At 44.8% G+C, this 25,944-nt stretch overlaps 1 protein-coding gene across 1 annotated transcript in view; it reads left to right on the top strand.

The window, feature by feature from the left end:
* The window catches only part of LARGE1 (LARGE xylosyl- and glucuronyltransferase 1), a 522,810-nt gene that overhangs the window by 404,402 nt on the left and 92,464 nt on the right, over positions 1-25,944 (top strand). The window contains exon 7 of the mRNA XM_084809690.1: positions 10,545-10,649. Within this exon, the coding sequence (XP_084665816.1) occupies positions 10,545-10,649 (105 nt within the window). The remainder of the gene's footprint in view (positions 1-10,544; positions 10,650-25,944) is intronic.

Below are 25,944 nucleotides of genomic sequence, written 5' to 3'. Positions count from 1 at the left end.
TCCGTTCCTCCCCCCACCCCCGGAATCCTCCAGAGTGGTTCCACTCCGCTCAGATTCCAGGGGGCGGGGAACTGGCTTGAGTGCACTTACCTTCCCTCCTGCCAGCCAGAGCCATTCGCCTCCTCCCTGTCCCTGCCGATTGCCATGTCTTTAAAAAAAAAAAATGGCGATCAGGAGGATGTGCCCATAGACTTATATGCAAATAGAGTCATGAAACTTGCGTATAAGTTTATGTGTCCATAGGCTTATACACAAGATTCACAGCTCTATTTTGTGTATAAGTCTATGGGCACATCCTGCTGATCGCATGTGCCCATAGACTTGTACGCAAAATAGAGCTGTGAATTTCAGCAGAAGGGGTGTTAACCAGTAGGAAAATGCAGTACCAGCAGAAATTTTCCTGGCAGTGAGTGGGCAACACCAGTTATAGCACCCACATGTGCATGCACACACATTTTTTATTATTTTATTTTTTATTTATTAAATTTATTAATCGCCCATCTGACTGGTCACCCAGCCACTCTGGGCGATGTACAACCCACCATAAACAATTTAAAACAATAAAATTTTACCATAAAATTTTTTTTTTAAAAAAATACCCTAACCCACCCCAAATGCCTGCCTGAACAACCACGTTTTTAATGCACGACGGAAGCTCATTAAAGAGGGGGCATGACGGAGTTCCCTAGGGAGGGAGTTCCACAGAGTGGGGGCCACCACAGAGAAGGCCCTCTCCCTCGTCCCCACCAGTCTAGCTGTCCTGGCTGATGGGACAGAGAGAAGGCCTTCCGAGGCTGATCTTGTTAAGCGGCCTGTCTGGTGTTGCTGGAGGCGCTCCTTAAGATAGGCTGGGCCGGAACCATATAGGGTTTTAAAGGTCAAAACCAACACCTTGAATTTGGCCCGGAAAACAACTGGTAACCAGTGCAACTCCTTCAGCACTGGAGTGATGTGATCTCGCCGGCGGCTGCCTTTAATCAGGCGAGCCGCCGCGTTCTGTACCAGCTGCAGTTTCCGAACCGTCTTCAAGGGTAACCCCACGTAGAGCGCATTACAGTAGTCTAAACGAGAGAAGACCAGGGCATGTACTACCGATGGGAGCAGATGGTCGGGAAGGTAGGGGCGCAGCCGCCGTATCAGATGGAGTTGATACAGCGCTGTCCGGCTCACAGCTGACACCTGAGCCTCCATGGACAGCTGGGAGTCCAAAATGACCCCCAGGCTGCGGACCTGGTCTTTCAAGGGTAGCTGTACCCCATTCAACACCAGGTCAACATCCCCCAGCCTCCTCCTGTCTCCCACCAAAAGTACCTCGGTCTTGTCAGGGTTGAGCTTCAGCTTATTCCTCCCCATCCAGCCACTTACCGTCTCCAGACATTTGGACAGGGATTCTACGGCCAACCTTGGTGAAGATTTGAATGAGAGGTAGAGCTGAGTGTCATCTGCATATTGATGACACTGCACCCCAAACCTCCTGATGATAGCCCCCAGTGGCTTCACATAGATGTTAAATAGCATCGGGGAGAGGATGGAACCCTGTGGCACCCCACAAGTAAGTGGCCACGGGTCCGAAACCTCCTCTCCCAGTGCTACCCTCTGGTACCTGCCAGAGAGGAAGGACTGGAACCACCGCAATACAGTGTTTCCAATGCCCAACCCCTCCAGGCGGTCCAGGAGGATACCGTGGTCAACGGTATCAAAAGCCGCTGAGAGGTCGAGGAGAACAAGGAAGGAGCATTCACCCCTATCCAGAGCCCTCCTCATATCATCCACCAAGGTGACCAAGGCCGTTTCTGTCCCATGCCCAGGCCTGAAGCCCGACTGAAATGGGTCTAGATAATCAGTTTCTTCCAAGTGTGCCTTCAACTGCACGGCCACCACCCGCTCAATCACCTTGCCCAAAAATGGCAGATTTGAGACTGGGCGAAAGTTGTTCAGAACTTGAGGATCCAAGGAGGGCTTCTTTAAGAGCGGTCTTATCACTGCCTCCTTGAGGGCTGATGGCATCACTCCCTCCTCAAGGGAGGCGTTCACCACCGCCTTGATCCCCTCACCCAGTCTCTCTCTGCAGCTCGTAATGAGCCAAGATGGGCAAGGATCAAGTAAGCAGGTGGTTGGCCTTACAGATGAAAGCACCTTGTCCACTTCATCAGGAGGAAGAAGCTGGAACCGATCCCACAAAACCGGTTTGCCACAGGCCGCCTCTTGCTCACTAACTGTATCCACAGCGTGCAGAGTAACACACCTAATCTGATCAATTTTATCTGCAAAGTGCCTTGCCAAAGCCTCACAGGAGGCCTTAGAATGCTCCAGTGGTTCCGGAGCCACAGGACCGACCAGGCTGCGGACCACTTGGAACAGCCTCCTGGGGCAGCACTCTGCAGACGCGATAGAGGCAGCATAATATTCCTTTTTTGCTGCCTTCACCGCCACGTGATAGGCTGAAGATATAGCTCTAGCCCGTGTCTGATCGTCTTTGGAGCGAGACTTCCGCCACCGGCGCTCTAGCCATCTCACCTCCTGTTTCAGAGCTCGTAACCGCAGATTGAACCATGGTGCAGTCCGAGCCCTGTTCAGGGGGAGAGGGCGTTTCGGAGCCACCCGATCTAATGCCCCAGTGATTGCGGCATTCCAGCCACCCACCAGGGTCTCGACCGAGTGGCCGTTGGCATGCCCCAGAGAATCCCCAAGCGCGTTCAGGAATCCATTTGGATCCATAAGACGCCTGGGGCGGACCATTTTAATGGGTCCTCCACCCCTGCGGAGGGGTTGTGGAACCGAGAAGTCCAACATCACCAGATAGTGATCTGACCATGACAAGGGGGTGGTGGATATACCCCCGACTTCCAGATCACTCCCCGCTTCTCCAGAAACAAACACAAGGTCTAGTGCATGACCGGCTACATGGGTGGGCCCAGTTAGAATATGGTGCAGCTCCCAGGAGGCCATGGTCTCCATGAAGTCCCGAGGTGCTCCTGTGAGGATGGCCTCCGAATGTACGTTGAAGTCCCCCAACACCAGTAAGTTAGGGGACTGTACACGCACATCAGAGACCACCTCAAGCACCTCGGCCAGGGAGTCAGTCGTGCAGCGGGGTGGACGGTACACGAGCAGAATCCCCAGACTGCCCTTCAGGCCCAACCTCCAGTACATGCACTCAACAACCTTGGTCTCCCGGAGAGGGGGTCTGGTGAAGACCAAGGACTCTCGGTAGATAACAGCCACTCCCCCTCCCCGATCCCCAGCCCTCTGCTGCTGTGCATACGAAAATCCAGCTGGACACATGGCTGCAAGGGTTGGAGCAGCAGCCTCGGCCAGCCAGGTCTCTGTAATACATGCCAGGTCTGCACCCTCATCCAGGATCATGTCATGGATGAGGGAGGTTTTCTGGGTAACAGACCTGGCATTGCAGAGCAGCAAACGAAGGCCAGAAGATGGGGTCACGCCTCCCCCAGCCATCCTTTGGCTCTGGCCAGGCCCGGAGCAGGGGACAGATACTACACATCTCTCCCTTGTTCCCCTTAGCTGGCATGGCCTGCCCCTAGCGCTCCGCCAGCGCCTGCCGCCCAGCCTCGGTATGTTCTGGCCCCCAACACTCCCCCCACTGCCTCCATCAGGTGGACACATGCCCCCTCGCTCCCGCCTATCAGGCAGGCTACCCACCCCTAAAAACACAACAAAATCCCCCCCAACAAAATAAAACAAACAAACAAAACAATTAAAATCCCCTTAAAAATGCCAGGCAGGAGTCCACAGGGAAGGCCTGGTGGCGGTGGTAGCAGCGACGGCGGCAGCAGGCCCAGCGGCTGCAAGCACGCCTCTTCCCCGGTGGTGGTGGTGGTGGCTTCTCCTGCAGGCCCTGGCTCTCCCAGGCCACCTCAGCCAGCCAGCTTATGTAGCCCCTCCAGGGAGGAGCAGGTGGAGCAGCACAGCTGGCTCGGTACCTGGGGGCCTGGTCCTGCAGGGACTGGCGGTCTGCCAGGCAGAAGTCCACAAGGAAGGCCTGGTGGTGGTGGCAGCGGCGGCGGCAGCAGGCCCAGCGGCGGCGGCAGCAGGCCCAGCGGCGGCGGCAGCAGGCCCAGCGGCGGCAAGCACGCCTCTTCCCCGGTGGTGGTGGTGGTGGTGGTGGCTTCTCCTGCAGGCCCTGGCTCTCCCAGGCCACCTCAGCCAGCCAGCTTATGTAGCCCCTCCAGGGAGGGGCAGGTGGAGCAGCACAGCTGGCTCGGTACCTGGGGGCCTGGTCCTGCAGGGACTGGCGGTCTGCCAGGCAGAAGTCCACAAGGAAGGCCTGGTGGTGGTGGCAGCGGCGGCAGCAGCAGGCCCAGCGGCGGCAGCAGCAGGCCTCTTCCCCGGTGGTGGTGGTGGTGGTGGCTTTTCCTGCAGGCCCTGGCTCTCATACACACATAGGAACACAGAAAGCTGCCTTATACTGAGTCAGACCTTTGATCCATCTATCCCAGGATTACCAACACTGACTTGGCAATGGCTCTCCAGAATTACAGGCAGATGAGATGGCAAGGGCTGTGCCACTAAGGGACTAATCTCGATGGTACTGTAGAAGAATATTCACTGAATAATACTCTTACTTTAGTAGGAAGTTTTTTTAATGAAATAGCCAGTGTGATTTGAGTTTGAAAATGGGGGTCTTCAACAGGGCATTTAAGTTATATTTTCCAAGAGACTGTTTTTTCTTTTCAAGAAGTAAATTGTTCCCAATGTTCAAACTAACAATCTGTGCCTGAGACTAGAACTTAGCCTGAGAGTAGAACTGAGAGTAGAACTTCAGTGGCATAGCATCACTGCTTATGTAGCCAAAATGGCACCATCCAGACCCATGAGGGAGGTATCAACAGGCTTGAGTGAGCCCCAAGATTTTCAGAAGTACAAAAGAAAAGTACCTAGGGAAAACTTCGGGGTCGGGGGAGAGAACCTTCAAAAACAGCCCAAATAGACTGAGCATGCTCAGTAGGTGAGAAATGTTGACTAACTGAAGGGGGAATGATACATGGGAATGGAATGTAGTACTGTGGAAAAAGGCATAGCTTACTGAGTGGGACAATGAACGGGAGTACTGCACACTGCGGCATTTTGTTGACTGGGAAATGCTGGGAGTTGTAGGACTTTTTTGTGTCTAAACATGCATAGAATTGCACCCTTAATATTCTTTTATGGATGCCAAAACTGGCTAAAATGTGAAAGTAGCATGGGTATTATTATTATTTTCTATCCTAGATGTGGACTCCAAGTGAGAAAACAAATACATTAACAAGCAATAAGGTTTGTGCATTACTTATTATGAATCAGTTTGAAGATTGGGCCGTGTGACATGAGCTTGCAGCAGTAAAATGAAAGCAGACAGGTGGTCTGCAGGGAGGGAATTCAATATCTGCTTCTTGAAAATGGGATTCTCACATTTTCCTTTTGATGCAAGATGTACCTTCCTGAGAAGGCTCTGTAGACTGCTGAGTTGTGAAATGCATTGCTGGACATTACATAGGGTCAGCTTGTTCTTATTACTGACAGTTTTTGTTTCTACCTGAGCCATGCTCTAGTGTTGCCAGCCTGTGCCAATTAGGTCCTCATTTTGTCTTGATTTAGTCCACAGGATCTATAATAGCATGTGTTCATGCATGTTTCTACAGGGAAGCAAGACTCACATTCTGAAAACAACTTTTTCTCCAAGATGGATGCTTATACTTACTTACTTGTAGGACTCTAATATTAAGATTTATGCTTTTTTTACATTTTCCTTCTCTGATTTGCTGTGTGGGCTTCCCTCAAGACCGTTTTTTTTTAAGGGAACGCAGCAAGCCAAGGAAAGAGTCCTGCTGAAGACCCTGTGGGCTGTCACCTATCAGGAAAGTAAGACAACACAGAGCTAGACGGACCATGGATGTGACTCATTAATATAAGCCAGTTTATTATGTCCATTATTCAGTGTAGCTGCCACACTAATGTTGATTATTCTATGAAGCTACTCAACTTGCCTTCATAAGATTTTCCGGTATTGTTTTTAAGAAGTAATATGTGGCCATTTCACTAAATAATTGTGTCATATCATTTAAACAGGCTGTTGATATTAGCTGATCAGTTCAATAACGTTTCCAGTTATGAAATCAGTGAGGAAATGTCAAAAATGTTGAATTTCAGTACAGACTTAAATAAGGAACTGATAATCACTGCCATCTAACAAGCAGTGGGCCACACATACAGGTGATATGAATGTGCATTGGCCTTATTTAATTTGATGGATGCATTTTATGTATATGGGGTTTCCTTTCCAAGGGCTGCTAGTCACAGGGAACAAAGCACAACTGTAGCTGGATTGAACAAGAATTGGTAATCTTTTCTGGGAACAAAAGAAGACAAAATAGGTATACATAGATTTGTCCTGCATGTAACAAGAATCTATTCGTCTTTCAGGTTCTGTTGTTTTAAATCTGTTACTCTATTTTAAATTTTTGCACTGCTTCTTGGTTTTATTTTGATTTTGTAATTTTATTTTATACTGTAGTTTTAAACTTTTATACTGCATTTTATCATGTTGTATTTTATGGTTTTAATTGTTGCGAACTGCCCAGAAAGCTTTGGCTATTGGCAGCATAGGAACGTAATAAATAAAATAAATAAAAATAATTTCAAGATCATTGTGAAATTCTGTTGAAGAAATAAATGGTCTTCATGATGGGACTAATCTAACCATCTGTTGGTAGAGGGAATTGCAACATCAAATATGAATATTCTTCCAGAATTGTTCTTATCATTAAAATGAACATGGAAGAGGAAACTCCCCAAATTCAGAACACATGCTATGCAAAACATGTAATAAAGACTCATGATATGAAATATTCTGCTTTACTGTCACTTTATTTATTCCACACACTTTCACCAAAGTGCTCAAAATGACTTACATATTTAAATTTTATTGAATTACTGTCACAGACCAGCCACTGAAGATGATTTACAATACATATGGTTTCTTGGTGGTGTCCCATCCAGGCAGATTATAGGACCAGACCTTCTTAACTTGAGCAATACAACTGCATCATGTACCTTCAGTCCATTTTCTGGGCACAATTACTCAGCACAGTTGGTAACATTTAGTTGACCTTGAACTTCAAAAAGTATGCCATACTTTGCAACCATCTAAAATAAACTTCTCATTTAGCATATCATGTTGGGGGAAAAAAATTGAAAAGAAAAGAAACAGTTCAATTAAATATAAAATATTAATCCCACACTTATTAAGAGTCTGGGATGCTTGTAGAAATAAATTAAGTCCAGACATTTCACTGCTGTTGCCAATTATTTACCATGCTGAGTTTAAGACAGCAAAATCAATGGGAGGCTCTTAGAGAACAACATAACTAATATGACTATGTGACGTTATAATAAAAAACATATGATTCCATTTTCTGAAATAATGGAGCTAACTGTGGGAAAACCTTGTAAATATCAATATTTATACATTAAATTCTTCTTGTGGGTTCCCAGTCAATGGCTGGTTGGCTACTGTGTGAACAGAATGCTGGACTAGGTGGACCCTTGGTCTGATCCAGCATGGCTGTTCTTATGTTCCTATGTTCTTAAATCCTTGGTTCATAGTAAATGGTTATATGATGAAAGTTTAGGGCATCAATGAACAACAGTTGTGAAGGACCTATAAAATATAAGAGATCACTATCCAAGGTTTATACATTATTTCCAAGCTTAGAAGCTGTGGAGGGCAAATTAAAAATGGTGGTGGCTGAGGGTGGGAGGGTATTTAGAGGGATCTGATTTTGCTGTGTGTGTGTTTTTAAAGGTGTTGCTCAACTGATTATGCAAGTCTTGGGGGAAATGTTTATGAAAACCAGTGATACTGTAGGCCAGCCACCTCGTAGTCCAAGGCTTTTTGTTTATCACAGTTGTATTCTCTTCTTTCATGGAGCTCATGATGGCACGTGACAACTAATTCCATTTTGTGCTCACACAATAATCCTGTGTGGTAGTTTAGACTGAGATAATAACTTCCCCCAGGTAAGATAAATCAAATAACACAGAATTTTTACACACATGGTGGAATTTTGTGTGTGTATCTAGATACAGATATGAATGATCTTATCAATATGAATGTTATGAAGAAAATGTATAATGTGGCTCAGATACTTTAAAGCAGGCTTGTAGAACCTCTTTCAGCCTGAGGGCCAAATTCAATTTCAGAGAAGCTCTTGGAGGCCATATTCCAGTGGTGGGTGGAGCTGAAGGCAAAGAAAGCAGGGCCAAAAAACTGGCTAAGTTTTTAGGAAAGTAACTAAGTGAGCAATCCTATGGCCACAATTCAGCGACTAGACGGCCATAGGATCTGTCAGTTTCCAGGAATTTATCTCAGCACCCACACTCCAGGGTCAGCTCCCAGAGAACCGACCTCCCCACACACACACACTGCCTCGCAGGCAGCTCGGAACAGCCCCATGCTCCACACTCGGAAGAGGATCACTGAGTAGCAAACATGGGGCATTCTGGGGGGCGTTCCAGGGCAGGGAAGGCGGAAATGCAGGTATGACACATCCTATGTGTCATCCAGCAGCTGCTTCCTCCGCTCTGCCTTTCCACAGCTAGGCAGCTGAAATCAGCTGTCTAGCCACAAATGCAGGGCAGCTGAAACGCGGAGGGGATGATCCCCTCCGCTCTTCTCCTGCCCTGCATTGGATAGGCAGTCACCTCGGCCGCCTATCCCTATAGGATTGCACCCTAAGCCTTAGGAAAGGCATCTTAACCTTTTAGACTGGGGGGGAAACTACACAAAAGCCAGGAAACCACCCAACAATTTGTGGTTGGAGGAAAAGGGATGGAGCCAGGGAAGTGGGCATGGTTTTCTGAGGAATTCTAGAGGGGTGGATTTGACTCCTTGAGATTCAGAGCTGGCCCCTGGGCCTGAGATTCTGCCACCTGCTTTGAAGGTTTGGTTAAAATCAATGGATCAAGATTTAGTCTTGGGGGGAAAACATGACTTTGATTGGTAAGATTCATATTCCACTGTTCAAAAACTTTCCCAGGACAAAATGTCTTGTGTATTTATATTTATTTAGCTTGCTAGCTAACTATCTAACCAGCTAGCTATTCTTTCATTCATTCTTTCTTTCATTCATTCATTCATTCATAATACAATTAAGCCAACAATAAAAAATATATTAAAATAATTTAAAAGCAGCAACAATGATCAATAATTTAAAATGGTTTTTAAAAGAGAGAGAAAAATATCAAAAGCTAAAACATGGTAAATTATTATTTTAAAACATAGTTTTAAACATATGAGAGAATAAACAGATGGCCTAGGAGGATAAAATGGCCTTTGCCTGGTACCAACATTTCAACAAATTAGGCGGCAGGCAAACCTCTCTAGGAACAGCATTCCACAATTTGGGGCCACCGCAGAAAATGCCCACTCAAAAGTAGCCACCCACCAGATCTTAGTATGTGGGGGCACTCAGAGCAGGGCATCAGATGATGATCTCAGGACATATGGGAAGAAGTGGTCCTTCAGATACTGTGGCCCCAAGCCATGAAGGGCATTTTAGGTTAACACCAACACCTTGAATTGGCCCCAGAAATGAGCTGGGAGACAATGAAGATGTTACAAAGCTGGTGTAATATGGTCATAATGCCCAGTTCCAATCAGTACTCTAGCTTCCATATTTTGTACTAACTGATGTTGCTAGATCATTATAAAGGGCCACTTCACATGCAATGCACTGCAGTAATATAACCAGGAGGTTACCAGGGCGTGGATCATTGAAGCCAGGCTGTCTCTGTCCAGTTTAGGGTCATAGCTGTCATACCAGCCTAAGCAGGTTAAAGGCTCTCCGTGCCACAGAAGTCACTTGTCCCTTAAGTGTCAATGTTGGATCTATAAGCACCCACCAAGCTACAAACTTGATCCTTTAGGGGGAATGCAATGCAACCTCTTCTGGAACAGGTTGAACACCACCCTCCCGGACAGATGAACCACCCACCAGCAGTATCCCTGTCTTGTCTGGATTGCACTTCAGTTTATTGGCCTTCATCCAGTCCATTACTGTGGCCAGGAACTGATTAAGCACTTCCACTGCCTCACCTGGATCTGATGAAAAAGTTAGATAATGTGTCATCAGCATACTGATGACCCTGCACTCTAAATCTCTGAATGAACTCACTCAGTAGTTTCATGTAGATGTTAAATAGCATGGGGGACAAGATGGAGCCTTTATCTTCTGAATAAACTTACCATGCATTTTATTTTTTAAATATGTAACATATAAATATAATTTTAAAGAGATTATCACAAACACGACAGAGTATCTTATTTAAGCACCTCATAATATGGTTCCTCAATCAGCTTCTAAGCCAGAGTATTGACTTGTTAAAGTGTGGGATGCAATGGAATTGAACAAGCTTGCACTCAGTGTGTATTGTGCACATGCACATAACGCTCTGTTCCTTGTACTACTGTGGCATTTGTCATTCCAGCATTTGTGTGCCTGCCTGTCTTATGTCTAAGAGTCTGTTTTGTTTTTGTTTTCCAGGCCAGCAAGTTCTTGGCTTGGTAGAGAACCAGAGTGACTGGTACCTGGGAAACCTCTGGAAGAACCATCGCCCCTGGCCAGCTCTTGGGAGGGGTTACAACACAGGTAAGCTGAGTAGCACCATGGAATTGAGGGAATGTCTTTCTGACTAGTGAAATATCTGTTATCATGAAAGACAGAGGTGAGAGGAGGGATGGCCTATGTGTCCCTGTCAATAGAGGCCTGTTGCACCTACCACTTCCACACCACCAAGTTTCTGCTACTGAAATATGTACATATACTGTTATAACTTGTTTAATCTATCCACTAATACATTTTACTGCAATTTGGTTGGGTTCCCCCACCACACACACCACATTCAGTTATTGAAAAAATTCATCTGAGAAAAACCAACTGGAGAAATGTTGGAGAACATTTCTAAGCTTGTGTATTCAAAACTTGCATTCCTAGGTTTGAAAGTTCCAGCTGAAATTTTAAAAATTGACCCCATGAAATTGACAACCAACATTATATTCTGTCTACCATCTCCTTCCCCATCTCAAAAATTTTGTGTATGTATGTATGTATGTATTTAGATAGATGGATAGACAGACAGACAGACTCTGTCTCAATTCCAGTTATATCAGCTGTTCATTTATGAGTCTGCCACATTTTGTGGAAACCATCATTTTACATCCAAGCATAACACTCATATTTTAAATATTTTGCTTCTGCCCTAAATTAAATGTGTTTACTTACCTTCCTCTTTATGGTGCCTTGCAATTTGCAACATGAACTGAGGATGACCTTATGCTTTATACCAGCTTAATGGTCAGTCCATACAGGAAGGTTATCTAGAGAAACACTTTAGGGCAGTCTCACAACTCTGTAACCAAGCCAACCTTCCCTTGTTGTTGTTGTTGTTTATTCAGTCAGTCGCTTCTGACTCTTCGTGACTTCATGGACCAGCCCACGCCAGAGCTTCCTGTCAGCCGTCACCACCCCCAGCTCCCCCAAGGTCGAGTCCGTCACCTCCAGAATATCATCCATCCATCTTGCCCTTGGTCAGCCCCTCTTCCTTTTGCCTTCCACTTTCCCTAGCATCAGCATCTTCTCCAGGGTATCCTGTCTTCTCATGATGTGGCCAAAGTACTTCAGTTTTGCCTTTAAGATCATTCCCTCAAGCAAGCAGTCTGGCTTTATTTCCTGGAGTATGGACTGGTTTGATCTTCTTGCAGTCCAAGGCACTCTCAGAATTTTCCTCCAGCACCACAGTTCAAAAGCATCTATCTTCCTTCGCTCAGCCTTCCTTATGGTCCAGCTCTTGCAGCCATAGGTTACTACGGGGAATACCATTGCTTTCACTATGCGGACCTTTGTTGTCAGTGTGATGTCTCTGCTCTTCACTATTTTATCAAGATTTGTCATTGCTGTCCTCTCAAGAAGTAAACGCCTTCTGATTTCCTGGATGCAGTCAGCGTCTGCAGTAATCTTTGTGCCTAGAAAGACAAAGTCTGTCACTGCCTCCACGTTTTCTCCCTCTATTTTCCAGTTATCAATCAAGCTGGTTGCCATGATCTTGGTTTTTTTGAGGTTTAACTGCAACCCAGCTTTTGCACTTTCTTCTTTCACCTTCGTCATGAGGTTCCTCAGCTCCTCCTCGCTTTCAGCCACCAAAGTGGTATCATCTGCATATCTGAGACTGTTAATGTTTCTTCCAGCGATTTTAATTCCAGCCTTGGCTTCATCAAACCTGATTATTCGCATCTTTCAAAACCACTGTCATGTTTGTGAACTGCCCAGAGAGCTTCGGCTATTGGGCGATATACAAATGAGATAAATAAATAACATTACTGCCTTCATTTGACATTGATACCTTGGGCTAAGCTGGTAAAGCAATGGCAAGAGCCAGCATATTACAGTGGCTAGAGTTCTGCTCTTAGAACAGGGAGAGCCACATTTGAATCCCTGAGCTGCTACCACGCTTAATACACAACCTTAGACCAGTCACTGTCTCTCAACCTGACCTGCTTTGCAGGGTTGTGAGGATGAAGTATGGGTATCAGGTATCACCTTCAATCCCTTGGAGGCAGTGTAGGATGAAAAAGTTATAAATAATAATCCAGAATACACTTTTAAAAATAAGGTTTTTTTAATTGTTTCTATAATTGAGGCATCTATTTAGCACTTTCTGAGAAATTGCTGAGCCCTTAAGTAGGCTGCCGGTTGCTCTTCCCAGCCACCTGGCCACCTCTGACATGCTCTTCAAGCATATATAGGTCCAGCCAGGCAAGCAAAGGTTTATTTTTCTCTCCCAAGAGGCCAACAAGACCAGAAGAATCAAAGCACAGAAAATGTTCCAGTTCAGGACAGCATTAGGGCCACAATTGTCCTTATAAAAATTAAAAACCTGGCTGTCAAATTTCCTTACCCAAAAAGAAAAAAAGAAGCATACGCTCTATGAATTTATTATATTGGGACGGAACCGGTTTTTTTGTTGATTTGTGTGTGGGGTGTGAGTAGACATACCAGGTGCATAAAGAACATACACACACTTATCTAAATCAGTTCTCTCTCATGCTTTATGTGTTACGATAGTGACTTATGTTCCACTAGCACCTTAAATAAAAGGAGAGAGCAGATGGCAAGGGCTCCATTTCTAAAAAGATGTGTTCCTTTAAATAACCCTGTGCCACCAACCAGACCTTCAGTGCAACAGAAGTTTTGCACCAAATAAATCTTTTAGTCTCGGTTGACTATTGTGAAAAGACTTCAACGAGCCACAGCTTTAAAATCGTTATATTATGATGGGAATGCTGGGATTTACTCTTCAGCATTTACAAGTGCCTCATCCAGTTTTGACTTGGATCAATCTGTCAGTCTCAGTCTCATTGAAATTGTTAGGGGGGCGGAGGTTGAGGTCAAGCTCTTTCCATCATGTTTCACCACAAGCTTGCATTTAAAAAAAAATCCAAACAGAAATGTGTGTTTTTTTCTGTGCATTTTCCTCCAGTGTATGCATTTTTGGTGCATGCTTTTAAAATGTGCACATTTATCCCAAAATTAGCTGAATCAGAAAGGCTTCGGTACATAGCTCCATTTCAGCTTGCTGAAATGCTTGAGAGGTATGAATTGGGTAAATCCATTAAAAAAAACTTGATGGAAAATATTCCTCATCCATCCCTAGTTTTGATCAGAACATGAATGCATTTTTAAACTCTACAAGTTTAAACTCTTGTGATCACAGCATTCTGATGATTTAGTACTGTGGGGAAAAGAATGATACAGGGCTGTCTAGCATAGCAGTATTAATTTCAGGTTTCCACAGTGTAAATACAGTGTAAATGCTTTACCAGTTGTAGAAGTGATGCAAGTTACTGTGTACTCAGGGCCAAACTAACAATTGAATTATTTACTTCAGTGTAAGCATGCATGATCCCCATTCAGATCAGGATCGTGACACTCTGGGAGGGGGGATTTAAGCTTTCCCTCCTACCATTTTTGTCCCAAAATTCCACACACACACCACAGGGGGTTAAAAAAGGGGGGGGATCTCCATTGGAATCAATCAGTCCTGATACAAATTGGGGCCACACAGGCTTATACTGAAGTACATAATCCAATCTGAATAATCCAATTGACTGACATTTAGTTTGGCCCTCTGTCTGGCATTTTGACATTCCCAGGGTTTCTTTTCTCTCATCCCACAGAGCTAGTATACAGTTTGGGTTTTATTGTTACATCATGGAACAAAATGCAAGCTTCTTCTGCAACCACCTTGAACAGAAATGGTGAAACAGGAAGGCTGTGGTAGGCTTGTCTATTGTGACATTGGCAGAAGTAGGCATGGCCCAAAAGGCAAATCGCTGAATATCACCTTGTAGCTCATCACCTCTCTGCTTGTGTCACACTATGACATGGACTACGTAGGTTAAACTGGGAAGGGTCACCTGGTAGGTGGATATTATACATTTGAATTGGAAATTGGACTAGAAAGAATTTTGAGTCCTTCCAGTTAATTACAGAGTTCATTGTGTCCTGAGAAAAGGCAAAATCCACCTAATAAAACGCTCAAGAACTGAATACAGGGTGATGAAGTCCCTTTCGTTCATTGCTAGACCTAATATCCTTCCTTTGGTAAAGGAACTGGCACGTACTCTTATGGGTACCATTATGTACCCTTGCAGATAATATATCAGGATGGGCTGTAGCTCAGTGATAGAGTAGCTGCTTTGCATGCAGAAGGTCCCAGGTTCAATCCCCGGCATCTCCAGATAGGGCTGGAAAAAATTATGGAGAGCCACTGCCAGTCATTGTTGACAATACTGGGCTAGGTAGACTAATGGACTGACTCAGTACAAGGCAGCTTCCTGTGTTCCTAATGTGTAACCAGAGGCCCCATTTGTACAAGCTCCCCCATATTTTTTCTTAGGGGGGCAGAAAGACTCATGCAAATTGGGCCTGCATGCATAAGGCAGGGGTGGGGAATGTGTGGCCCTCCAAATGTTGGTGGACTGCAACTCCCATCATCCCTAGCCAGCATAGCCAGTGGTGATGGAGAGAGTTCTAGTCCAAGAACATCTGGAGGGCCACACATTCCCCATCTCTGGACATAAGGGCTTCTGTGTGGAGCATCTGCATTGCACATTACTTCGTGCATGTGGTAGAGGGGGGCTGGACTCTGTGGAGACCAATGTAAGAGGCTCATCAGCCAGGTAAGCACATAAGCCATCCCACTGTCAGCGCTTTCACAATGCACAAGTAATTGCAGCATTGGTGGAAAGATGGGTAGCGGCGGGAAGACCCTGTGGGAACAGCTTTTCAGTGAGTCAAACTACATTATATGACAGCATCAGATATCGCTCACTGGAGTTCAAGTATAATAGTTGACATACACTCTGAATAGTGATTCTTAACAGACTTGTGTGCTTGCAAATTTACACACTCATGCATTCTTCTTCTTATAGAGTTTAGTCTGCTCATACTCCCATTTCTCAGTCGTCTCTGACAGATCTATTAAAAATCACCCTTTTCTGCTTATATGGCTAGGAGAGTATAAAAAGGGGTGGAGAGATGAGCTGGAAAAGCCAGTGAATGAGAGGAAGATTGGATAGGAGCTTGCAGTAAATGGAACAACATTTTTCAAAAACATGGAACAAGAGGTCATTGAGTGAGACAGTTCAACCTCTCAAAGACAGCAAAGGATGGATTATTGACAGAGTCAGCATATGTTGCCATAAAGAAAACTGCTAAAAATTGAAATGTATTGTTGGGCTTAGTGCTCCAGGAGGAGAACAGACATAAATCTCTAGAGGAGGGTGAAGAAATACTAAAGGAAACTCAAGTCTTATCAGATACTAAGCAGCCTTTCTAATTTACTGAGCAGGTAACACAATTCTGGAAGCAGGAGAGACCCAGATGCCTCTTCAAAATGGCAGAGGAAAGATGAAAACCACAAGCATACCAGCCATAGTGCCAGGGTGGAGAAAGGGGTTGGAGATCCAGAAGACAAAGCTTTTGAATTATTTAGTCCATAACTGAAAAGTAAACTTTAACGAAACCACCAATCCAAATGTGTACTTGATAAACAGAGAAATGTAGGTGGCATTACTCTAACTTCCCCTGTAAAGAATTAGTGAAGTTATATTCAGATCAGCACAACTAGATCCATATAACAGTTTACAAAAACTCCTCAAGAAAAAAAATCCTTTCTGTTCTCATGAGTTCTTTGCTTCAAGGCCGCAGCAAAACTGTGCTATCAGGCCCAGGGCACACCATACCTCCTTATTCTTTCAGTAGGTGCAGAAAAATGGCTTTCCACTCCCTTGTTCTCTTTCAACCAGTAGAAGATATGAGTTCTGTAGCTTTTCTTTTGCGTATGAAGCCATAGTCCCTGAAAGACAAGCACATACTTTGCAACAACACAACAGTAAGCAGCCAGGACAGAGTAAGTGACTCCCACTGAGCCAATGGGACCTGGCTCTGTGAGAGAAAAAAGTCAGTTCCTGGGGATTTTTTTGTATATTCCTTGAACACTCAGATATCTAACATTGCAATTTCCTATGGCATGTAATTTACTTCACTTAGATAACATCTGAATTCATGAAATATGTAACTAAAATCCCATACAAGAGGCTAGATCCTTCTAGATGTGGTTAACTTGGCTGCATGCCTTAAATGGATGCCATATTTGAACTCCAGCTCATGCTGGTAGCCACCCTTCTTTCCAGTCCCTGTAGACAAGGCATATGTTGGCCCCATGTAGCATGCTCTTTTAGCAATGCTTGTAACAATTTCCATGCAGCCATTCTACAACTGCATCCCTCTAAAAGCCATCTTTGGGCCCAGAGTACACAGCTCTATCTGCAGTTCCAGTTTCTGACCTGGGAAATGCACCTGAGTTCACCTGTATGGAAGTGAAGAATAAAAATTAGACAGACATAGGAAGTGCCCTTATACTGACCCATACCATGGAATCTTAGTCAAAGCATCCCTGACAGATGGCTGTCCAGCTTCATCTTGAATGCCTCCAGGGTGGGAGAGCCCACCACCTCCTTAGGTAATTGGTTCCACTGTCGTATTGCTGTAACAGTCAGGAATTTTTCCTGATGTTCAGCTGGAATCTGGCTTCCTGTCACTTGAGCCCATTATTCCACATCCTGCACTCTGGGATGCTCAAGAAGAGATCCTGGCCTTCCTCTCTGTGACAAGCTTTCAAGTACTTGAAGAGCGCTATCCTATCTCCCCTAAGTCTTCTCATCTCAAGGCTAAACATGCCCAGTTCTTTCAGTCTCTCCTCACAGGGCTTTGTTTCCAGCCCCCCAATCATCTTCGTTGCCCTCCTCCAGTTTGTCTGCATCCTTCTTAAAGTTCAGTGCCCAGAACTGGACACAGTACTCAAGATGAGGCCTAACCAGTGCCACATGTATACACTGCTCCACATCTAAACAGATTCTGGAGCAGTGAACAATAAAAGAGGAAACAATAAAATACCATATTAAAATGGTGTGTGTGTGTGTGTGTGTGTGTGAGAGAGAGAGAGAGAGAGAGAGAGAGAGAATACCAGCAAAAACCGTGGCTGGTCAGTCAAGGAAGGCTTCCTGAAATAAAGATGTTTTCAGGAGGCACCAGAGACAACACAATGTTGGTGCCTGCCTGACCTCCAGAGGCAAGGTATTCCATAGAAAGGGGCCACCATACTGAAGGCCCTTCTCCAGCTGGACTCCAGTCGAGGCATAGGTCCATTTTGAACTACCAAGAACATGCCCTCTGATGACCTCAGTGACTGGGCAGGTTGATAAGGGAGATTATCAGTGATTGTTTAGGGCTTTATACACTAGTACCAAAACCTGGCCCAGTAGTGAACAGGCAGCCAGTGCAGTTCCTTCAGCAAAGGAGTTGCATGATGAAAAGGGGCGGCTCTCAATAAAAGCCAAGCTGCTGCATTCTGCACGAGCTCCAGCTTCCAGAGCAGGCTTAAGGGCCTCCCCGCATAGAGCACATCGCACTAATACGGTCTTGGGGTTACTAGCACCTGTACCACTGTAGCCAAGCTATCGCTGTCCAGGAGAGACTGTAGCTGGCAAACCAGCTGAAGCCTTTAAATATGCATAGGGCTTTAAACAAAGTGTTCTGAATATTTGTAAGCTGGCACTTTAGTGCTGTTTGTGGAGCCTTGAGCAGTCATTCTGGAAAGTTTGACTGTCTTGGATATATAGCATCAATTTTGTATAAATAAACTCAGCTCAGAGTTTATGTTCCCCATGTTGATTGCTGGTATTGCACCATCTGAAATAATTAAATAGCAATAATTTATGTCTGAATACCCCCTTCCATAAAAGAGCAGTTTTACTTGGTTGTTAGGGCCAAATTAAAGGTGATGGCTGCATGTATTTAAATCTGGTTCTGCTGAGGTGGGGGGGGGGGTTATCTGAATTAAACAGCTAAAGGGTTGTATGTCTGATGAGTTCAAAGCCCTCCCATACTTGCAGCTTATCTCTCTGCAGTCTGTCCCCTGAGCTGATTTACACTCCAGTTGGGCACCAATACTGGAAGAAGCCTGACTGGGAAAAAATCACCTGAGGTGACTTGCTGCACAAAGGTAAGTTGCAAGCATGGGGCAGGGGTTCTGTATTCCATTTTGCTGCTGTACGCCCCTTTTGCTGGTTAAATTGGACCTCTCCCCTACTTCCTATGTGATTGGGCCAGATATGGGTTTAAACAGATTGGGCCACCATCATCACTTTGAGTTGTCCTTTATTTGGCTGATAGACGATTTACAGGAACATACAAACCTTACGGTGTTAGTTTTCTAGAAAATCATATTTTCTCACTGCCTTGTAGTTTTGTGCTGTTGCACAATTTAGTTCTAATTTGGGGGGAGTGTTAAAGACTGGTATCTTGCTTTTTTGTTTTATTATTGTTTTATTTGCAGTGGTTTTTACTAGTTAATGTACATTTTGGAAAGGGTGATGTATATATATTAAGACTGGTCTTTTGTTTTGCTTTTGAAGTTTGCCCCATTTGTGGGGGGGGGGGTGGCCAAAAATCTCAAATGAAATGACAGGAGAGGGGTGAAATGATTCAGAGGGGAGAGGCCCTACAATTCTGGCAGGGGGTGGCATTTTTACTTTTTTCCACTGCTTTTTTTTTTTTTTTACCAGAGTTCCACTAATGCTGCCAAAGCCAGTAGCTTTAAAAGGGGGGGGGGGAGAAAAGAAAATATGTTTAAAAGTTAAACAAGAAGAAGAAGCCCCTCCCCTTTGGAACTAGTTTTGGGGAGCAAATTGTGACCCCCAAGACAGAGCCAAAATGGTCACCACCTGCGACTGGGGTGGCAAATTGTGTACAGCTGTTTTGACCCAGCCCTAGACATATTTTTTTAAAAGGAAGTTAGTAGTAAACCATACAGGGATACTGTTTGCATGTTTACTATTAAATTGAGGCTGTTTTCTAGACTTCTATGGCTGATTCCTGCCTATGGTGAATGCACTCCTGCATACTTCACATTTCATGCCCTGGCACCCTTTTGTATTAACTGTTACACAGGATAGCACACATCCTCTGACACTTTTAGCTAAAAAAAAAGAGAAACCCACAGAGTTCAGAATAACACCTCTGAAGGGTGTTTCACCATTGATAGCAACTCTGTTTCTAGAACTTGAGCCAATATTCTGCTTACTAAACAGATTTAACTGCTGTACTGTGATTCCCCCTGTGCTTTGTCTAAGGGGTTCATCACACGGAGCTTTTATCCTGCTATTGAGATGGCTCTCTCATGGAAGTTTGCGGGCTCTTTAGATGATGCTGTTACCCTCCAGAGTGTCTCCCACTATTTCCCCCAGACTATCCCGTGTTCTCCCCAAACGCAATAAATGTGGTATTTTTTGGACCCCATGGAACAGGAGCAGCATGACCTCCCTGTGAAATTCTCCAATAGCGGAAGAAACTGCTCTATCTGCCTGCTCTGGGCGTTTGTTTTCAGTTGCTGGGGGGCACACTGGGTCAGGATGACAAAGGCGTTGAGGATGGGAGCAGGGCATGCAGGAGCAGATTTGACAGGCACGAGGGCAAGAATCGCCTATTGATTGCAACTCCTGCCTCTGCTCAAGTCTTGCTGCAGAAGGACTTTCCTCGATTCTCAGTTGGAGGGAGAAGAGGGTAAAATGCCTCTGTGCAACAAAAGGAGGCACATCTGATCCCCAACCCCACCAAGCTCAGAAGCAATGTCCTCTGTTGATTCAGAGCATCCCATTAAGTTCAGTGGGACTTACTCCCAAGTAAGTGTGCCAAGGGTTGCAGACTTACAGGGCAATCCTATGTCTCCTCAGAAGTAAGTCCCATTGAGTTCAATGGGGTTTACTCCCACATAGGTGTGCCAAGTGTTGCAGACTTACGGCACAATCTTACATTTTATGCCTACTCAGAAGTAAGTCAGAGGTTTCTTGGGGGCTGCAAGAAAAGAGTACAGCAGAAGTTAAGCTATGGAAACAAGAACCCACACCCACAGCCCACTCCTTTGCACACATGCCAGGGAGGGAGGAAGGCACTCCCTCAGTTCAAACCACATGTCTGCCATGTAAAGGAGCCCTTCCTAATCCCGCAAAGAAACCGAAAGCAGGACTCCCCAGAAAGTATGTGGATTTTTGCAGGGGTTTTGCTTAATGTAGAAACACCCTAAATTAAATACACTGTGGTACTTCAGCAAAGGCCTGTTAGACCCTCAAAAGGCTCCTCTGTGATAAGCTTTGTTTATTTTACTGGTGTTTCCAGCAACGGACTTCTTTATGGATCAAGCCTTAAGTATGTGTATGACATACAGGTAAGAGCAAGGGCAGTGGAAGAGGCCATGATAGTTGAAAAACCCTAATACATTAATTAAACAGGATTTTAAAAAAAATGAATCCATTCTAGCAATCTCTAGACTCTGCTTCTGAGATCCATTTTCATTAACATGCAGATTGTTCAGACACTACTCCTGCTGTTGATTAGCTGTGGGCACCTGACGTGTTTTATTTTTAACATAATTATTGCAGTTATCATCTGAACATGTGAAAAACAGAGTACTAGATTTGCGTGGCACATCATTTGGATGAGTACACCCCCCCCCCCATGGGGAAAAAATGTTGGAAGTCACTAAAAATAAGAAAATAAGAAGAGCACTTCTGGATCAGACCAAAGCCTTGTCCAGTCTAGTAGTGTGTTTCCCACAGTGGCCAACCAGATGCCTCTGGAAAGCCCATAAGCAGGATGTGATGGCAAATGCTTCTCCCTCTATTGTTCTCCAGCAGTAACTGGTATTCAGAGGTGCCTCTGATCCTAGTGATAGTATACAGCCACTGATAGTGTTATCCTCCACCCTCAAAGCCCTAAAGCCATCGAAGTTGGAGACCATCACCAATTCTTTTGGAAACAAAATCCATAGTACTTGCTTTTGTCTGTCTGGGATCTTCCACCATTCAACTTCGTTAGATGACCCTTATTATTATCAGACAGAAAGAAAAACTTCTCTCTCCATTTTCTCTACACCATGCATAATTTTATACACCTCTATCATGTGTCCCCTTTCTTTCCCTTTTTCTAAACTAAATGGCCCCAAACTAAATGAGTATTTTGTCTTTACTCATAGGGGAATTGCTTCAGCTCCTTTATCCATTTGGTTGCCCTATTCTGCACCCTTTCCAACTCTCAAATATTCTTTTTGAGATGTGGCAAACAGAACTGTATACAGTACTCGAAGTGTGATTGCACCATAGATTTGTGTAAAGGCGTTATGATATTGGCAGTTTTATTTTCAATCCCTTTCCTAATGATCTCCAACACGGAATTTGCCTTTTTGTCAGCTGCCACACACTGATTCATTTTCATTGAGCTGTCCACAACACTAGACATTTCAGTTGCCACAATGCAATAATGCATCTTCTGATAGGCAGGGCTGCTGACACCAGCAGCCTGCATCATGCTGAGTACACATGACCAGTTACCACTCACATGCTTGCATGGTGATGATGCCCCAGATGCCCCTCTGCCTTTGTGAGGAGGACAGGGGTCTTCTTGCCTTAGGGTTGTTGTTGCACAACAACATCCTCTTCCTACATGCCGTGTTCCCTTGAGAACTGCCATTGATAAAGCACTGTATTTAGTGATGCCACCGAATTTCATAATTAGTCAGTTCATTGGTCAAAATGTGCCTGTTTGTAATACTCACCTTTGCAGCAAGCCTGGGTCAATGTATTACAAATTTGGTATTAAGTTCGGAATTGGTTGCAAGCTTTGGAGCATGTGCAGAAAAGATCCCCCCGCCAGTTTTTTTAGTCATCCCAGCACCCAGACACCCCCCCCAATTACTGGAAGTAGTCTCCCTAACTGCTTCCATCGTTGTCATCACCGCCACCACCGCAGCTCTCGCTACATGAGGAGGAGGATGACCCTGCTGAGTCATGGGCGTCCGCTGGAATATTTTGTGGTGGGGAGACAAAGCTGCACAGCAGTTCATAGTTGTAATTTGTAGTTGTAATTCGCTTGCATAGCGCACGCTGCTACAACACACCTGTGCACTTCCCTTGTGTGTGCTCTTTCTGGCTAAGCATCACATTCTGTGGCATATGGAAGCCTACGCTTAGAAGTAAAAGGTCCTGGGAATCAAACAGCACTAATGCAAAAGACTATTATATTCAAGAAGCATCATGAACTCCAACAAAATTGTATTTGGAATGGGGGATGGATAAAAGAAAACACCTAGGAACAAGAGGAAAAAACCCAAATGCACAAACATAGTACAACTGTCTTAAGAATATATTGTATATTTTATGGCATCACTGCCTTCATCATAACATTAACAACTTCACCTGACTCATCCTAGAATGATTTCCTTCATCTTGGAAACATTGGTAAAGACTCTCTAGAGTAGTCTTCCCTAACCTGGTGCCTTCCAGATGTTTTCAACAACAACATTGCAGATCATTGGCCATGCTGGCTGAGGCTGTTGTTGTTCACTCGTTCAGTGGTGTCCGACTCTTCGTGACCCCATGGACCATAGCACGCCAGGCCTTCCTGTCCTGCGCTCTCTCCCAGAGCGTGCTCAAGTCCATATTCATTGCATCAGTGATGTTATCTAGCCATCTCATCCTCTGCCGTCCCCTTCTCCTTTTGCCTTCAGTCTTTCCCAGCATCAGGGTCTTTTCCAGAGAGTTTTCTCTTCGCATTAGGTGGCCAAAATATTTGAGCTTCAGTATCTGTCCTTCCACTGAGCACTCAGGGTTGATTTCCTTTAGGATTGACTGATTTGACCTCCTTGCAGTTCAGGGGACTCGTAAGAGTCTTCTCCAGCACCACAGCTCCAAGGCATCAGTTCTTCGGCGCTCAGCCTTCCTTATAGTCCAGCTCTCACAGCCATACGTTAGGAAAACCATAGCTTTGATTAGACGGACTTTCGTCGGCAAGGTGATGTCTCTGCTTCTTACTATGCTGTCTAGGCTTGCCATAGCTTTCCTCCCAAGGAGCAAGCGTCTTTTAATTTCATGGCTACAGTCACCATCTGCGGTGATCTTGGAGCCCAAGAAAATAAAATCTGTCACAGCTTCCATTTCTTCCCCTTCCGTATGCCAGGAAGTGATGGGGCCAGATGCCATGATCTTCATTTTTTTAATGTTGAGTTTCAAACCAGCTTTTGCACTCTCCTCTTTCACCCTCAACAAGAGGCTCTTTAGATCCTCTTCGCTTTCTGCCATTAGGGTGGTATCATCTGCGTATCTGAGGGTGTTGATAATTCTCCCGGCAATCTTAATTCCGACCTGTGATTCATCCAACCTGGCGTTTCCAATGATGTACTCTGCATATAAGTTAAATAAGCAGGGCGACAATATGCAGCCTTGTCGTACTCCTTTCCCAATTTTGAACTAATCGGTTGTTCCATGTCTGGTTCTTACTGTTGCTTCTTGACCCTCATACAGGTTTCTCAGGAGACAGGTAAGGTGGTCTGGTACCCCCAATCTCTTTAAGAATTTGCCACAGTTTGTTGTGATCCACACAATCAAAGGCTTTAGCGTAGTCAATGAAGCAGAAATAGACGTTTTTCTGGAATTCTCTTTCTTTCTCCATGATCCAGCGAATGTTGGCAATTTGATCTCTAGTTCCTCTGCCTCTTCGAAACCCAGCTTGTACTTCCGGTAGTTCTCGGTTCGCATACTGCTGAAGCCTAGCTTGTAGGATTTGGAGCATCACCTTGCTGGCATGTGAAATGAGCGCAATTGTACGGTAGTTTGAACACTCTTTGGCATTGCCCTTCTTTGGAATTGGAATGTAAACTGACCTTTTCCAGTCTTGTGGCCACTGTTGAGTGTTCCAAATTTGTTGGCATATTGAGTGCAGCACTTTAACAGCATCATCTTTTAGGATTTGAAATAGCTCAACTGGAAGACTGTCATCTCCGCTAGCTTTGTTGTTAGTCATCCTTCCTAAGGCCCACTTGACTTCACTCCCGAGGATGTCCGGCTCAAGTTCAGTGACCACACTATCATGGCTATCAGGGACATTAAGATCTTTCCTATATAGTTCTTCTGTGTATTCTTTCCACCTCTTCTCAATCTCATCTGCTTCTGTTAGGTCCCTGCCTTCTTTGTCCTTTATCATGCCCGTTTTGGCACAAAACATTCCCTTGAGATTTCCGATTTTCTTGAAGAGATCTCTAGTCTTTCCCATTCTGTTGTTTTCCTCGATTTCTTTGCATTGTTCATTTAAGAAGGCCTTCTTGTCTCTCCTTGCTATTCTCTGGAACTCTGCATTCAGTTGGATATATCTTCCCCTTTCTCCCTTGCTTTTTGCTTCCCTTCTTTCCTCAGCTACTTGTAAAGCCTCCTCAGACAGCCACTTGGCTTTCTTGCCTTTCTTTTTCTTTGGGATGGATTGAGTTGCTGCCTCCTGAACAATGTTACGGACCTCCGTCCATAGTTCCTCAGGCACTCTGTCTATCAGGCCTAATCCCTGAAATCTATTCCTCACCTCCACTGTATATTCATAAGTGATATGATTTAGGTCATACCTGAATGGTTTAGTGGTTTTCCCTACGTTCTTCAATTTAAGCCGAAATTTTGCAACAAGAAGCTCATGATCTGAGCCACAGTCAGCTCCAGGTCTTGTTTTTACTGACTGTATGGAGCTTCTCCATCTTTGACTGTAAAGGACATAATCAATCTGACTTCGATATTGACCATCTGGGGATGTCCATGTGTAGAGTCGCCTCTTGTGCTGTTGGAAAAAAGTGTTTGCTATGATCAGCGTGTTCTCTTGGCAAAACTCTATTAGCCTTTGTCCTGCTTCATTTTGTACACCAAGGCCATGTTTGCCTGTTATCCCGGTGATTTCTTGACTTCCTACATTAGCATGCCAATCCCCTATGATGAAGACAACATCTTTTTTTTGGTGTTAGTTCTAGAAGGTGTTGTAGGTCTTCATAGAACCAATCAACCTCAGCTTCTTCGGCATCAATGGTTGGGGCATAGACTTGAACTACTGTGATGCTGAATGGTTTGCCTTGGATTCATACTGAGATCTTTCTATCATTTTTGAGATTGTACCCCAGTACTGCTTTTCCCACCCTTTTGTTGACTATGAGTGCTACTCCATTTCTTCTAAGGGATTCTTGCCCACAGTAGTAGATATGATAGTCACCTGAATTAAATTCGCCCATGCTTGTCCATTTTAGTTCGCTGATTCCCAAGATGTCGATGTTCAATCTTGCCATCTCATGTTTGACCACCTCCAGCTTACCTTAATTCATTGTTCTTACATTCCAGGTTCCTAAACAATATTGTTCTTTACATCATCAGATTTTCTTTTCACCACCAGACACGTCCACAGCTGAGTGTCCTTTCGGCTTTGGCCCAGCCACTTCACTCTTTCTGGCGCTACTTGGAAATACCCT

This window comes from Heloderma suspectum, chromosome 7, assembly GCF_057233095.1.
Source record: "Heloderma suspectum isolate Gila_16-S chromosome 7, 16-S_ref, whole genome shotgun sequence".
Taxonomy (NCBI): Eukaryota; Metazoa; Chordata; class Lepidosauria; order Squamata; family Helodermatidae; genus Heloderma; species Heloderma suspectum.
Note: the sequence above shows the minus strand (reverse complement) of the source record. Positions and strands in the feature narration are given on the sequence as shown.